Genomic DNA, 17,065 nt, shown 5'->3' with positions numbered 1-17,065 from the left:
ATTCTTTCAATTTTAATTTCTTTTTAAAATAGTAGCAGTGTATACAGAGTTGACATCATGGTCTTCATTTACATATTAGAAATCAAGTGCATAGAAAGAACCCATGGTGTGGGATTTTTGCCAATTATATTGTTTTTTAAAACCTCTGCCATTATTTGACCAAGACCTCATTTTATTCAGTTAAACATAAAATGCCAATTAAATTCCTAGTGAAAGCATGCTATAGATAGATAGGTGGATATAGATAGGTAGATAGATAGATAGATAGATAGAGAGATAGATAGTCAGATAATGATAGATAGATGACAGAGCAATCATTCCTAAGGGGGGAAAAAAGAGATAAAGGGTGATAGGCTATAAAGAATGCTTCCTGTGTTATTTCTTATGTGAAGTCTTCTCAAGAAAATCTGATTTCCATGATGATTTGTTTAACTTTCCTTTGGGGAAAGAAATTGACACTTTTGACTAACTACTATGCTTGCATCATTTACTTATTAATTCAACAATATTACTTGAGTGATTACTACTTGATAAACCTCAAGGATAATATGGTGAGAAAAATTCCATAAGGTTTTGCTCTCACAGCACTTAGTCTCCTGGAGAAGACAGATATGAATTGGTTTTTAATCAGTGATTCACACTAACATGTGTCATTTTACATTGAGGAAAGTATTCCAAAGAAAATAATGGGCCTCTATGAAGGCATGTGACAAAAATATCTAGACTGGTGAGCTGAGCCTGCAGGACTTCTTCCGGAAGTATAGTTTGAATTGATATCTGAAAGTCAAACAGGAGTCAACTGAATAAAAGGGTGGCTAGAGGGAGGCCACAGGGAGTGTTCTGGTGCAGAGGTGCTGACGTGGGAAGGTACATGGAACCTCTGAGAAGCTGTGAAGCAGCCAGTGTGATTAAGCTGCGAAGGTCTATGGGACGGTCTTGTGAGACGAGGTTGAGCAGCAGGTGCCAGAACATAGGTGGCTCAAAGGTGGAGTGTCCACCTTATCCCTATGTGCCAGGGCCAGTATTTTTCATGTCTGTTGCCCTGTGTTCTGTTCAGTTCAGCATTTATCTGATTTTTTTAATTTGCTGACATCTTAGACAAGCTCAGGTATCTTTGGTAAGCTCCATGTCCAGTTCCTGCAGTGGTTTAGTGACTGTGTGAGACTCACATGTGCAGTGATCATTCTAACTTTCACATGTTGAAATATGAAAGATGATCAGCGATATCTCACCTCTCTTTCCAGACCGTATCCAGATATGGTGTGAGCATCAGCTTGCGTTCAAATACACTTAGTGGTTAGGGACAACTACCTCCTCCCTGTCAGGGAGCAGTGGAAGGAAGATTCCAAATGCTGTCATTGTCAGGCACACAGTGCTCTATTCCAGATAATTTTTACACTGTAGAAAAAACTACTTTCAAAATAGATTTTTGAATGAGATGTTTTATAGGTCCATCAATACACTGAAATCAGTTTGAAGTACTTTTATCACCCACTGTCACTCTCAAAATGTCCAAAGTTTGATAATAAACTAATATAATTCTTATCATAGGCTTTGTTAAAAGTTTTAGACTTGACCCCAAGAGCAATGTCAAGTCAAGAAACATGTAAACAGGGCTGAAGAAATGTTCAGCTTGGCTTTTCCAAAACATGGCTTCAAACGTACCGATATATTGTCTTACAGTTACTTGCACATGACTCCTTGGGATGTTTTTTGAGAGCAAGGTTTCTCCATTTATCCTCCCTTACTTACTAGCACAGCCTTACTTGGGACATTAATACTTAACAAATATTCTGAAATATTCAAAATGTTGTACCTATTTTCCCCCAGTTTTTTGTTCTTTTTATACTGCCTGAACTTTTATTTTGATTTAATACTACCTATATGAATAGGTTAATATTAATTAGAGAAAATCATAAGGATTTTTCAAAGATTCCAAAAAACACACACTTCTCCCCCAGCCCCCGCCCTGAAGAAAATAACTGTTCATTAGAAATATAAGATTAAGGACGATTTAAATGGATAAAGCTTTTAATTCACCTCTTAGCTTTTTCTTTCTTAGAAAAAAATTTAAAAGGATTTGAGCAATTAGATGTTATACAGGGCATTGGAAATTGCTTAATGATACCTATCAATTTAAATACAGTAAACATCCAATGTACGTATTCCATATATTGATCTATAATCTGATGCAGTCAGGATTTTAGATGGGATATTCTGTTTAGTTGTGGGATAGTCTTGACAAGTATTTAGATAAAGCGATACAAAATGAGGGAAGAAAAATTCAAGAGTTCCTTCATTTTCAATAAGATGGAAAGTAATTTATTCTGACATCTTTGCTAAGTAAAATTAAGAATTGAAAGTTTATAAATAACTTTTAGAAGGTCTGCGATTGCCAGGTCTCTCAAAACTCACCCTGATCCCATTTGTGGAATTCAGGAGATAGAAACAAGTGTTTCATGGACCTAACAAAGATATTCCCTTCAATCTCCTGTGCGTGGGAAGAGGAAAGGCTATGTGGTAGTGAAACAGCACAGAATGAGAATTTGCAAATCATTGAGCTTGCCTTGACCTGTTAGTAGCTGCTTGATCCTGAGTAAATTGCTTAAGCACTCCAAGCCTCAGTTTCTAATTAATTAAAACACAGATAAAATGGTGGTTCTTACTGAAATAGTGTGAATTAAACAGTACTGACTAAAGGATGTGCCCTAACATTGAACAACTTGGGATTTTTTAATTTTCTATCTAATACAATCAGGAGGAATATTTTTTTCATCAGAAGGAATTTTAAATATTCTTTTCTTGGGAAGCCCTGAAACTAGACACAACATTTTCATATGAGTAACGGAAATCAAGACAGAGCCACACAGGTAGTCCATTCTCTCAAAATGAGTAATTTATATTTTACAGGAAATACTGAAGGGAATAGAGGGATATAATAAATATAGAGAATATTAAATATTTTCAGATGTGTAGAATAAGAGTTCTGCAAATGTTAATAAATACTGATTCAAAGAAGGCCTTGCTCACTCTTCTTGCGGATCAGCTTGGGCAAGGACACTTATGCTGGGAGGATGACCAGAAGTATAAGGCCCTAGCTGGTTTGGCTCAGTGGATAGAGCGCCAGCCTGTGGATTGAGGGGTCCTGGGTTCGATTCTGGTCAGGAGCATATGCCTAGGTTGCGGGCTTAGTCCCCAATGGGGGGCGTGCAGGAGGCAGCCAATCAATGATTCTCTCTTATCATTGATGTTTCTATCTCTCCCTCTCCCTTCCTCTCTGAAATAAAAAATACATTTAAAAAAAGTATAAAAATGATCAGAACATGCAGTGTGCTCTTGGCCAAATTTAAGGGTTTTTATAAGTTCTAAATGAATATAAGCTTGAAGGTTTTGTCTATTAGCTACATAAGAACACACATAATTTGCTTGAGTGTAACAGACCTTCTCAAGGAATTAATACAATTCTTTAAAAAGCCATAAATAGCAGGACACCCATTTGTGTAGTCACGAAATCTAGTGAAAAAACAAACAAAAACGTTATCTCTTACAAAATGCTATTACTATTTTTGTTTTGATGTACTACTGATGTTTGTGAGTATTAACTAAGATGTTAAAGGGTTTTGTAAAGATTAGAAGATTATACAAAGTGAAGAACAATTCTAAGGACTAGCTTGCTCTACCAATATCCATAGTTTCCCTTTCATCATACAGCACCCCTCACTGTAAAGCTCTGATTATAAAAAATATCAGTGACGAACTTCATCATGGCCAGTTATTTCTAATAGGGTTTGGGAAACCTAAGAAATTTTTTTTTCAGTTTTTTTTAATCTCTAATTTATGTGAAGTTATTAAATTTTTTATAAAATTTTTAGTATGAATCCCAAGGAGATTATCTGTGAAGGTATTTCCAGTAAGAATATAATTCCCATGTATGGGAATACATTGAAAACTACCAATGCATTATTTAAGATGTTTTTAAACTCCACTTTTTCTTTTAAAATCCCAGCTACTTATTGTTTCAAGAAGGTCAGAATAATATGAAAAAAGTAGCAAGATGTTACACGTACTAAAATGTTTAGTAATACATAATATGGAGGAAAGGTTAGAATATTAAAGCACCTTAAACTACAGAGGTCACGAAAAGATGCACCTAAGAAATATGATGCCATTAAATTAAAACATGTAATCAAAATGTTAATGCTGTTATCCACAACAGTTAAAATTTACAGTGGGTAGGGTTTCTAATATAGCTTCAGTGGGGTCATCTAAAAGACATTACCCAAACAATAATTTTAATTCTTTTTAAAATATTTATGCCATTTAAAGCAAGCGGCAAAATAAACTTTTATATAAGAGACTTAATATCAAAGTCTAAACTAGTGGTTTCCAATGAATAGAAACAGGCATATTGTCCCCCATGGAATATTTGGTGTGCCTGGAGGCATTTTTGGTTGTCATATACAGGTAATGGTGGTGGTGCTACTGGCATCTGGTGAAAAGAAGCCAGAGATTCTGCTAAACTCCCTATAATGTACAGGACAGCTGCTACAAAATGTCGGTCCAAAATTTTGGTCAATGGTGCCACTATTGCAGAACTGTGGTCTATCATAATCCTTCACTCGGTTTTATATGTTATAATTTAGGCATTTAGACAGCACGGTAGAGAACATGTAGTGTTGGCAAAAATGTCAGAAAAAGTACATTCTCATATTGTTGGTGGAAATATCAATTGAAGTAAATGTTTCATAGGCAATTTGTAAATTTAAAAATCTGCCTCTTCTTGCATTTCTACTTTTAAGAAGCACTTTCTAACAATTTTACATTACGTATATATGTAACTATATTGGAACACGAATTCTCTATTCAGCATTATTTGTAATAAGAAACTATTTGAAGCAAATGTTCATTAGTAAAGAAGAGGTTAAATAAATTAGAGCACGGTCATAGTAGGCAATGATAAGAAATGGTAGAATTGTATATTCTAACAAAGATTAATATGTTATATTGCAGGTTATAAATAATTCAGGTTGCTTGAATTTATAAACAAAATTCTTTCTTAAATTTATGTAAATAAATTTATATGTGTGTGTGCCATGGCAAAGGTCAGGAGGGATCCAGAGTAACCACTAAGAAAAAGAGTAGTCACTGAGAATATGAGTATGGGGTGAAATGTTCACTTTTTACTTTACACAGTCTTGTAATGTTTTCATTTTTATTCAAGAGTGGGAAATTTGTGAAATTAAAAAATGTATTAAGAATGCATCACATAATAGTAAATCTATACTAATAAAAGGGTAATATGCTAATTAGACTGGATAGACCAGATGTCCTTCCAGACAAAGCCACGGTGACAGGGGCCGAGGCAGAGGTGGTTAGGGGTGATCAGGCTGGCAGGGGAGAGTGGTTAGGGGTGATCAGGCAGGCAGGCAGAGGGGTTGGGGCGATCAGGCAGGCAGGCAGAGTAGTTAGAGGTGATCAGGCAGGTGAGCAGTTAGGAGCCAGTGGTCTTGGATTGCAAGAGGAATGTCCGACTGCCGGTTTAGGACATCCCCCAAGGGGTCCCAGATTGGAGAGAGTGCAGGCCGGGCTGAGGAACCTCCCACCACCACCACCGTGCACAAATTTTGTGCACTGGGCCTCTAGTATATATATAAACATGTCCATCTTGTAAGCATTATGTGAGGAATTAACTTTGAGTAGGTTTTACCAGGTGTTTCCTGGTGAAAGGGAATTAAGGTAGTGTAGACATGGATAGAACAACTGGAGGAGGCCACTATAAACAACTAAGTGCAGTCTGGCAAACTTGAGAAGAAGTGGTTAAGAGTAGTAAAATAGAAACACTCAATTATAAGAGTTGTAATTTGAATTTAAATGAAAGCTTATATTATATAATGAAAATACTTTATTTAGACATAGTTTAATTAGTATTTGCTTCAATCAAGGAAACTATTCTTCAATATTGAACATGTCTATGGAAAACTTCAATTTCTACTTAAAAGTTAAATGATTTTCGCAAATTCTTTTTTATATTTCTGTACTTGAACCTAATCCCTTGCATGGTTTTAGTTGAAAGAATACGGCAATAAAGATGAAAAATGTCAAAGAAAGAAAGAAATTATCTTCAGTTTGCAGCTTTCTTTACAAAGATTTAAAAGCCTTTTTTTAATATACAGTGCAATCTTTCAAAAGCATGGCTAGAAATTTTCATGTATAGTTACAATCTTACCATTCTAAATGTGATGATTCGTAGATGGAATTAGTGGGGTCACTGGCTCATACTTCAGAATTCTGAGAGATCCTTATTATTAATGAGCCAATACCTGGGGAAGTACTTTCATTTGATCAATGCAGGAAATGTTGCTACTCAAATAACTAATCACTCACAGTTATCAGAATAGATGAAATGCTTGAATGTTCCTTTCAAACAACATAACTAAGGGTAGAAAAAAACTATCAGTGCTGAACTAACTCAGCTTTTACTAGTTCACATATCGTTTAAGAGGCATTTTATATTATAACTAGAGGCCCAGTGCATGATTAAATCATGCACATGGAGGGTCCCCTAGGCCTAACCTGCCATCCAGGCCATATCCACTGCCCCGCAAAGCCTAGCACGCTCCACGGACACTGCTAGCAGCCTGCTCCCCGCTTTTGATGGCAGGGGGTCTGCTGGTGCTGGAGCGGACACACAGCTCCCACTTTCGATCGCGGGGGAGCTGGGAGCTGGCTGGCTGTCTGCTGGTGCACCAGCAGACAGCCAGCCAGCTCCCCCGCTTTTGATGGTCCGCAGCAGGACGTGGGCTCGCTGCCCCAGAGGCCCCTTCTGTGCCGCAGCACAGCCATAGCGCAGACGCTGAGCTCGCACCGCCGCTGGCAACACGAGCTCAGCGTCCCGCCGGCCCAATCAGCCACCCTGGCCACCCCGAGTCCCGCCCCCTGCGCCTCCCTCTGGCCCAATTGTGGGCATAGTGGAGTGATGGTAATTTACATATTACCCTTTTATTATGTAGGACTAGAGGCCAGGTGCACGAAATTTGTGCACTCAGGGTAGGGGGTCCTTCAGCCCGGCCTGCACCCTCTCACAGTCTGGGAGCCCTCAAGGGATGTCTGATGACAGCTTAAGCCCGCTCCCCATGGGAAGCAGGCCTAAGTCAGAAGTCTGACATTCTTAGCGCTACCACCACTGTGCTCGCTAGTGTAAGCCTGGCTTTTGGCTGAGTGGTGCTCCCCCTATGGGAATGCATTGATCACCAGGGGGTGTCTGCCCTTGGGTGGTCAGTGTGTGTCATAGTGACCAGTCGTTTGTCACTCGGTCAATTTGCATATTAGCCTTTTATTATATTGGATCCCAAACCAGACATGCCCCAGTGCTCTGTTCATAAAAGCAAGCAAATATCACCTAGCCCTTACTCTGTAGATTAGTTATAAACCTGGAAAAGTTTTTACCAAGTTGTGTATTAATTAATGATAAGATATTAGGCAGAAAAATTTTGCAGGAAGTGGCAGGATTATTGATTGCAAAGGCCCAAGAAAACATCCAAGGAATAGCAACTATTTTAAGGGGCATAAAGTTCTTAGAGGAGTTGTTTAGGGGGGATATACAGTGTGAAAAAAGGCTGAAAATAGGCAAGGTTCAGCTAGATTTCTGAGGGTTTTATGTACCAGCCTATGGCATTTGGTCTATTGGCAAAAAAAACACACAAAACTATCAGAACTGGTATTAAGAAGATAGGCCATAGATTAATTTTCATGAATGTGAGTTCCAGCTCAGGTAATTACTAGCTGTTGGGTAAGATATGTAATCACTCTATGCCTTGATCTATCCAACTTCAAAATAAAATAAATTGGGTGTGTGTGCCCACATACACACAGTCATTTTGAGTTGTTTGAATGATTAGATTGAATGTGCTAACACATGGAGAATATTTACATTAATGCCAGAAATAATATTTAGCATTAACGTTCTTATTTTTCTTATTAATAGTTCCCATTATCTGAGTTTATTATAGACAGACTAAACAAATGGGAGAGAATGGCAGCAGAAAGATAGGTTAGAAGATAATTGCAAAAGAAGCAAAGTAAAATGAAAAGGTGGGCTTTCAATTAAGACAGAAATTTTTAAGTTCTAACATCAATATTATCTGTAGACTTAGAACCTTGGACCAATGACTTAACATTTGAATCAAATCCTATTTTTTGTTAACTATAAAATTGGATAATAATGTGAGTGATTTAAGGAGACTGAGTATTAACGTATTAGCTGTGTGTTTCAAAAGCAATTGCTGCTCAAAAAATTACTCATTTAAAAGTTCTATTAGTAATATTACAATCTTAATAAAGGATAACAATGGTTTGACTATGAAAATAGAGAAGAAGCAGGTACAGGTACATTTATGAAGGTAAAATTTTGATAAATGATGACATCTAGACAAGGGAGTGAGGAAATATGATTCTTGAATATTTTTAATGACACAGATGATAATTTTGTTTTGTATGGTATTGTTTTATTTACAATGGTTACTATTTTGTTTGTGCCCTTTGCTTTCCTTTAAAAGGAAATCTGGCAAGTATACAAGCAGCTTGGTAGACACTTAAGTTCACACCTAGAATCTATTGCATGTGAAGCAGAATCTGCTTCTTGCCCCATCCACAAACAAGTCCCTCCCTCTCAATGAAGCTTTCTTGAATGATTATTATATCCCACATTAATCTCTCCCATATCCAATCAGTATTACTTATACTTCATTTTATATTGTTCTTTATCATTTGTTTTGTATTCTCCTCATTAATACTACAGTGATTTGGGATAATGTATATTTGTTTGTTTTGTTTACACCCATCATATCCACACCACCCAAGTAACATGGTAAACTTAATAATAGGGCTTGACATCCTTGCCTACTAGAATATTCCCAATCATAGAATGACTAGAGGCCCGATGCATGAAGATTCGTGCAAGAATGGGCCTCCCTTCCCCTGGCTGCCGGCACCGCCATTGCTCCAGCTGGAGCCGCCTTTCTGCCTTCGTTCTGGCCCGGAGCTGCCTTTCCACCTTCCCACACTGCCCAGAGGCCCAGAGCTGCTGGGGCGGTGCGGAATGCCTGCGTCATCGCCAGAGGGACGACACAAGCATCCCGCCCCACCCCCGGCCGCTTGGCGCCTGCTTATGCAAATTAACCCTCCATCTTTGTTGGGTTAATTTGCATGCTCACTCCTGATTGGCTGGTGGGTGTCATGAAGGTACGGTCAATTTGCATCTTTCTCTTTTTTTTTTTTAGTGTAGATGATTTTCAAGAAGTAGATCTGTATAGATGAGTGTGGAGGCAGCATACTATTTCTTCATTAACAAAGCTCAACTCCTCTGCTTTTAGGGGCTAGAATGCTCTAATCACCTCTTGGTGATGGAGGAAGCTTCATGGCATCACTTTGGTTTATTTTGGTTCGTATTACTGCTAGTAATCTTGGTTTATGTGATAACCTCCACTTAGATAGTAAATGTAATTGTCTTGATGTTTATAGTATTTCCTTTACATCTTGGCTCCTTCTATTCTTCAGAGAAGGGCAGCCATGTCACCATTTAACCTCACCTCTATTCAACCCATTCTTTTAGTTGTATATAACTTCACTTGACCTGGCAACCTTCCGGGCAGCCCCACAACTTCTCTCTACTTCTCTAACTTTTCTGTGCATATAGAACAGTTAGTAGCTTTGTGTGTTCCCCCATCATTTTATTCCTGGGCAGGCTATATAATAATCCTATCCTTCCCTGCTGTCAAGGGAAACTCCAGTAAGCATGTAGCTTGCAAGAAACTCCAAATGAAAGCAGGTCTAGTCTTTATATTCATGTTTATTCCACTGTTAAGGGACAAAGGTCAAGCTCCCATAAAAACTGTGCTCATCATGAAAATTCCAGAGTCACACTAGCATTCAATGTGTGATCAGGGTGATAGTTTTACTACCATATTTTCCGGCGTATAAGACGACTTTTTAACCCAGGAAAATCTTCTATACGCCCAGTCGTCTTATACGCCAGAAAATACGGTATTTCTGATTCCATTTTCTACAAACCTTTCGAATGTTCCTCCACAGCTTGTCTTTAGGAGAAAGGGGGGCACCTAACTTTCTTCTCACAGGCAGAGAAAACATTTTCATACGGAATATTATACTCTCCCAAAGGCCAAGGACTACTAACTCTGAGCCACTACCCTGGCCCTCTCTCCAGTCCTCTTACTTGGTTAGAGGTGTTCCTACAATCTCTCTGTAAGACTCATGGGAAGCCACCCAACCTGCTGGTGGCTCTTTTCCAAATGCCTGGCACTCAATATTTCTTTTCTTTAATCTTTGGACTGAATACTGTTTTAGGACTGTGAGAAAAGTTTCACCTAACTTTTTTTGTTATACGGCAGTATACTAGCAGTAGTACTAGTAATAGTAACAGTATGAAGAAAAGAAAAATGAGAATGAAAAAAGCCAGCATTAGCACAGAAAGTCAGGAATAACTAGAGTGAATGAATTCACTTCAATCCAGTAATTATTTAAGGAATGTCTGCAGTTTTTAAAGATAATACAAATGATAAACAATTTTAGAGTAAAACTGAGCTGCCTCATACATTTCTTAAGTAGCTTGACCCTCTGGTTGAAAGGAATAATTGCTTATTGAAACTGTATGAAAGATAAATCGGTATGTTAATTCCAAACTAGGACAGTGTGACGTTGTTCATTTAGGTTTCTAGGAAAGTTTGCAAGACTCATTTTTAGAAAAGCCCATCTAAAGTCTGTGGACTTTACTATAAAACAAGCTGCAGGGTTTTTTCCTTTATATAAGAAGAAGCAAATAAAAAAAAAATTCAGGGAACACTTCCTTTTGTTTTACTTTAGATAGGCTGCTATTTTTCCTGTTTTCAGTATACTTTCTACTTTTCATCTAAAGTACAAGAATCATTGATCCACAGAACTTTCACTTGTATGAAAAAATGTCAGAGATAGTCTATTCTGTAGAGTAATTCGGTAAAATTAGAATACATACATGTCTTCACAAAAAATACTCATATCAGGATGACATATGAAAATATGTGAATGGGACACTATAATACACTAACTCTGAAATAATTTTAGCTAAAATCTAGGCAATGGTTTCTTTTTATAATACTAGATTTGTTGTGAAAATGACAATTTTATGTGACAAAAAATAAATCTTGACAGAAATTCTCTGCTTTGTATTTCAAGTCTTCTCCATTTAGCAGCTTCCTCATAACAATAAAAACACATGGGGAAATAGTGAGAGGGAAAACATTTTTTAAAAATACCTAGTTAGCTTATGGTCAAAACATATGGGACAAAGTTGTCCAAAATATGGTCATAACTCCTCCACCGACAATTCATTTCATCCTGGAACCTTGCCTGACCTCCCAGATTCATTGACAGACTATTATATTCAGAATGGCTTTGAAAACTTACAGCCCTTAAAATGCTTCTGAGACATATAAAAATGTTTTTATTTAGAATGGAACATATAACACCTGCCACATTTGTAGGTTTGAAACCACTTCCGATAAGAATTAAAAGACCCTCTTTCTAGCTGAAAAAGGACTATCAGTATGATTTGTCTGCTCATGAGAAATAGAGGGTTCTTTCCTCAGATGTCGCAATTTAGTGTAAAATCACTTTCATGATAACAGGGTACACAGGATGATAACACTATAAAGATGACAGTCTAATCTTCAAAGTTCACTGATCATCGATAAAATATAAAGTAACAAACACATGTGAAATGCCATATTATCAGCTGTTGGGACATTCTAGGTATTGAGGTATGCTGAGATACTACTGATAAGTGGGAAATGTTTTTTTCTATATGTTATGCAGAAATATATCCTCCCCCAGGAGGGGTAAATGATTGTAATAGATTTGAATTTAAGATGCATATATATTTTTCTTATAGGGATACAATATATTTAAATGTTAATAAGTGATATACTTAAAGTGCTCAAAATCATTTATCCCCCTCAGAATAATGCCTAATGGCTGAAAATTTTAAGCCGTCTTTATCACTTTTTTAAAAAAATTCTAGCTATGATTTTAAATATACGTACAAGAATGATTAGACATGCTGGTCCTATAAAACTCCAAATAAAGTTGTTTTCTGTGCTAAGCCAACACCTGAAAAGCAAATAATAGATAAAAATCTATGAATGTGCTTGTATGTACTTTAACAAAACAAAAATTTCAGTGATATACAAAGCATATTCAGAATTGTATTTCAAATGCTTTAAGATCATCTTAACTTACACTTTGGTGGTGCCATAATATCTATATCCTAATGATGCTGAAAATCCAACCACCACAGCTGGGCTGAGATAGCCAAAGATATAAAAATTCTTGTGCAGAAATCCCTTGTTGTAGATAACTCCGACAACAATTAGATAGAGGTGGATGCCTTCAATGCACATCCATGCAAAGGCAGCTAAAAAGAAGTAATGCAGCAGACCAGCAATGATCGAACAAAAGAGCTAGAAACAAACAAACAAACAAAAAGGCACATAAGAAATGTTTGCTTAAACATTACCGTATCGTATCGCAAAATCTTGACTTTCTCTGTAAATCACTTTTTATAATGCCTGATCCCATTAAAATATTCCTGGCAAGTGTCAGCTTTTTAAGATGTACCACTTACAGCTGACTTGAAAGAACTGTGCTTCATCAATGTAAATATTCACCAATTCTGTGATAGAATTAAGTTACTGTCTTTGTCCAGAGAGTTAGTTATACACTTACATAATGTGCAAAATGATAAATTGTGAATTTACATGTAAACCATTGATGTCTTAGTGATTTAAGTTGATTTCTATTTGGAGATGCCTTCACTCTATTTTATTCAGTCTCAAAGGATAAAAATGATTTCTAACACTATGCTAAACAAACCATAATATCTTTATTAAGTGTCAAACATTGAATTTGTAAAACAAATTATGACATATTTTACAAAACATCCATTGAAGAAACACTTTAAGTTATAAGATTGCCAGGTAAATTTGAGATGATTTCAGTTAAATATTATTTATTAGTAATTACTTCATATCTATTATTGGAGTTAGGCTTATAGAAATAACAAAAGAAGTAACTACACTCTTCTGTATTAATAGAACTAATAAAATCTATTACAGAAGCGATAACATAATACATACTTATATATCTACTAGAGGCCCGTGCACAGATTCGTGCACTGGTGGGGTCTCACAGCCTGGCCTGCGCCTTGTTGCAATCTGGGACCCCTTGGGGGATTTAGTAGTACACTAAGCAGCAGGTGTACGGGGAGGAGCCCGAGCCTGGGACAGGAGCCACACCGCTCCCACTCATCCTGGCCTGTTGCACCTGCCACTGCTGCAGCTGTGCTCACCAGCTGTTAGCCCAGTGTCTGGCACCCGTCAGTCAGCTGAGCAGTGTTCCCACTGTGGGAGTGCACTGACCACCAGGGGGCAGCTCCTAAATTGAGCGTCTGCCCCCTGGTGGTCAGTGTGCATCATAGCGACCAGCCAAATGGTTGTTTGGTCGTTTGGTCGCTTAGGCTTTTATATATATAGATTGTATTCATTAAAACAGTATCATTCAAGCATAAATGAGATTGCATACTAAAACACATTGGAGAGTACTATGTAAGGTTGGGAACAGAGATCAGTGGTGATGAAAATTTGGGAACCACTTTAGTGAGGGCATGAAATATGAAATATGGCTTGAAAATGGGAAGAATTTGCTAGATGAAACAGAATAAAAAAGAAACACTTTATAAGAATAAAAATATAAAGTAGATATATAAAATTGAGAGGTGTCCTACTACCACTGCAAAGCAAACAAACAAACAAATAAACAAACACCAGACATGTCTAATGTATATTATTTAAAATAGATGCTTTGCAGCATCTACCTCAGAAGAAAACCCGGATAGCCAATGGTTAGTTTAATACTTGAAAGATTTCTAGAAACAATGGAGAAATGGAGGCAATTTCATATTCCTTGGCATGACAATGCACTTATCCAGGCTCCACCTGCAGGAAGAGCACCTGGACCCATGGCCATGACAATGCCCTTCGCCAGTGTCCACCTGCAAGAAGAGCAGCTGACCTGGGGCTCTAGCTGCTGCACTAGGAAAACCATTGCTGTGCTTATGTTTCCCCTGGGCTGCTACCAGCCCATGACCTGGCACCGCAGGCTTTTAAGATGTTCCTGTTTTCTGAGAGACAGAGGATTCTTTGTCATGTGACTTTGGCTCAAGGTCTTCTGAAAGGAGTCCTGAACAACCATGCTGAACTTTCTTTAGAATGTACTGCTGGGTATGGGACACAACTAAAAAAAGGAGACTGAAATTCATTTCTAGCATTAAATTACTAGATAAGTGGTTAAAAAAAGAAGAAGAAGAACTGCACTGCTGGGTAAAAGGCTTCCACCCACCCCTCTTGCTTTCCTTTCTCCTTCACTTGGGATCAGACCTGAATCTTAGTCTGATGGCTCTCCAAGTCTTTCTCTTCTCATTTTCTTTCATAGTCATTTCATCTAATAAAAGCATTACATGTTTAATTCCATTTTAGTGTCTGTTTCAAGGAGGACCCAGATTAAACACAATATGGAAAACTATTTTATAAGGCCCTCAGTCAATAATGGTGAAAATGGGTAGTGGGTAGTTAATAAAGTGTAGTAACTAGGTAGATCCGATATATCGTATTTCAACCTATGAATCCTTGCTGCTTTTCTGTTCAGTCCCTGTGTTAAGATAAACTTTATTTCCAGTTCTCTCCTCCTGCCTTTGTTTAATGCCCATTAAAATCAAAACATTTTTGCAAAGTTTTCATTTGCCCCAATAGTTCCTCATAATGAAGGACATTTTAGTTAATGGAATTGATAGGCAGATTGCTTAGATATGCTAGCGTTATTAAACTTAGAAAAGTCTTAAGAACAAAGTTTATATTGTGTTTCCCCATTAAACCCTTAATTATAACTCATATTTCTATGACATATATACTTAGGAAACTACACATTTAGAAAATAAAAATAGAGAGTAAAGGAGACCTACATACCTTATTAGAATTTGTATTGATCCCAACCAGAAAAACAAGTTCAGCAAGGAATAGGTTACAGCAGAGATTTTTGTGAATTGTTGTCCTGGTGCTTTGAATTTCACTAAAGAACCAGAAGGTAAAAATGCATATGGACAGGCAAATCAGAGAAATAATTATTCCTAGTTGAGTGATCCTTGTAAGAATATTATAATCTTTGATACCCTAAGGGAAAATAATAATAAAGCTGTTAAGAGAATAACTCAGTAGCTTGTCAAAGGAACTACACCATATAATGAACTTTCATTTTTGGTGAAACATTAATCAAAATATCCATAAACTGTAAAAATACAAATGTGCATTTAGATGACTTGAAAATGCTCAATATTCAGAGGAATGTGATATAAATCATGAGGCACTTTAACAGTTCTATAATTAGTGAATTTTTTTCTAGGCATAGTATATATATTAGTATATGGTTTAATACTGTTATCATCATCAGTTTCATGATATTAGAATGGTAATTCATTATTGTAATGTGAACATGGTTAATTTTAACAGATTTATCAGTGGTAAGACCAATTCTTATTTCTATGCAGCGATTCATCTAAAACACATTAACAAAGGTATTAGAAATGCTGAACATATAGTGTCAAATAAGTATAGTTGTGAGATTTTGAAATGAGAAAGTTTGGTTTTATTATAACTAGATGAATATTAATATTTTATATACAGAATAGAAGTTTCTTTGCTTACTTAACATTCAGAAAAGAAAGCATCTTTATGACTGGTATTATGGTTAGGAAGATTTTTTTGTATACGTTTATGTGAAAATGACCCTAATTAAGATTATCAAACAGATATATAAAATAATATTATATAATGTGAATGCAAGGTATTACTGATGTAACATACACATTCTAAAGCTATTCACCTTAGAGAGACTTTTCATGTTTAAAAATCTTGTGGGATTCTATTAAAACATGGTATTAGCTATGAATGTGCTAATTCTTATTGGCCAGGTATCAAATCAAATATGTTTTACTAAACTTTATTGTAAGAATAAACTTTGTATACAAAGCCAAAAATCCTTAAAGTCCAGTATACATTAGAATGTATAAGTGGTCTTTAAAGGGACCATTGAAAACAAAGAGTCAATGCATCAATAGTAGTACACAATCTACTACATATTTAGTTTAGGTAAGTCCTAGACTAAAAATAAGCTAAAATTCAGTCTAGATATGTCATAGAAGGCAAGTGAGAAAAACAAAAGCAAAGCCTATAAAAAGATAATATTGGAGTTTCATCCATTAATGAAATATGCTATTTACACCCAAAGAAAATATATATAAAGTAATTATTCTCTTAAATGACACAAAAAGAACACATGGTGACTTATAAATATGAAGTAGGAAATTGCCTTACAATGGAAGTACCAGAAGACATCAAAATGGCAAAATGTGTCAGATGATTACAGCTGCAAGAAGTGTGGGTCTCATTGGAGTACGTTAGCTCACAGCCCTCTAAGGACCAGCTGCCATTCATGGTGTCAGGGGAGTAGTTCCAAAATGCACATTGACTCCTATACTGATCTGTGGTCTGAAAAAGAGACATTTTACTGATGGAAAAAAGAGAAAAAGTTACACATATGGCATCACTTTGTAATATTTAAAATACCATTTGCATATCAATATAACTAAAACCATGTCTAAAAATTTAAGTGTAAGTCAATGCTAATGAATGAAGGATGCTTTTATATGGGAAAATTGAAGTTAACATTGCAACAATGCCATATTTTATCAACTCTGTGTCACAAAATTGTGAAAACGATTCATTATCAAATTAGATCATGTGTGTGTCATTTAGAAGAGTGCATGACACTCATAATTATATGATATTTATACAATATTAATTATTGATCTGGGTACTAAAAATACAACACTGAACAAACAGAAAAAGTATTTGTATTGTTGACCTTACATTCTCATGAGGAGACGAGAAGTTATTAAACAAGAAAA

The 17,065-nt window shown here is 36.4% G+C and overlaps 1 protein-coding gene across 1 annotated transcript in view; it reads right to left on the bottom strand.

Moving 5' to 3' along the window:
* The window catches only part of ADGRL4 (adhesion G protein-coupled receptor L4), a 109,512-nt gene that overhangs the window by 16,159 nt on the left and 76,288 nt on the right, over nt 1–17,065 (bottom strand). Inside the window, exons 9-12 of the mRNA XM_079777109.1 lie at nt 16,473–16,646; nt 15,069–15,272; nt 12,289–12,509; nt 12,093–12,159 (exon numbers count right to left, since the gene is read on the bottom strand). Coding sequence (XP_079633235.1) covers nt 12,093–12,159; nt 12,289–12,509; nt 15,069–15,272; nt 16,473–16,646 — 666 coding nt within the window. The remainder of the gene's footprint in view (nt 1–12,092; nt 12,160–12,288; nt 12,510–15,068; nt 15,273–16,472; nt 16,647–17,065) is intronic.

The sequence above is a fragment of the Cnephaeus nilssonii genome (genome assembly GCF_951640355.1).
Source record: "Cnephaeus nilssonii genome assembly, chromosome: 7".
Classification (NCBI taxonomy): domain Eukaryota; kingdom Metazoa; phylum Chordata; class Mammalia; order Chiroptera; family Vespertilionidae; genus Cnephaeus; species Cnephaeus nilssonii.
The sequence above is the reverse complement of the archived record's forward strand: the minus strand, read 5'-3'. Positions and strand labels throughout refer to the sequence as shown.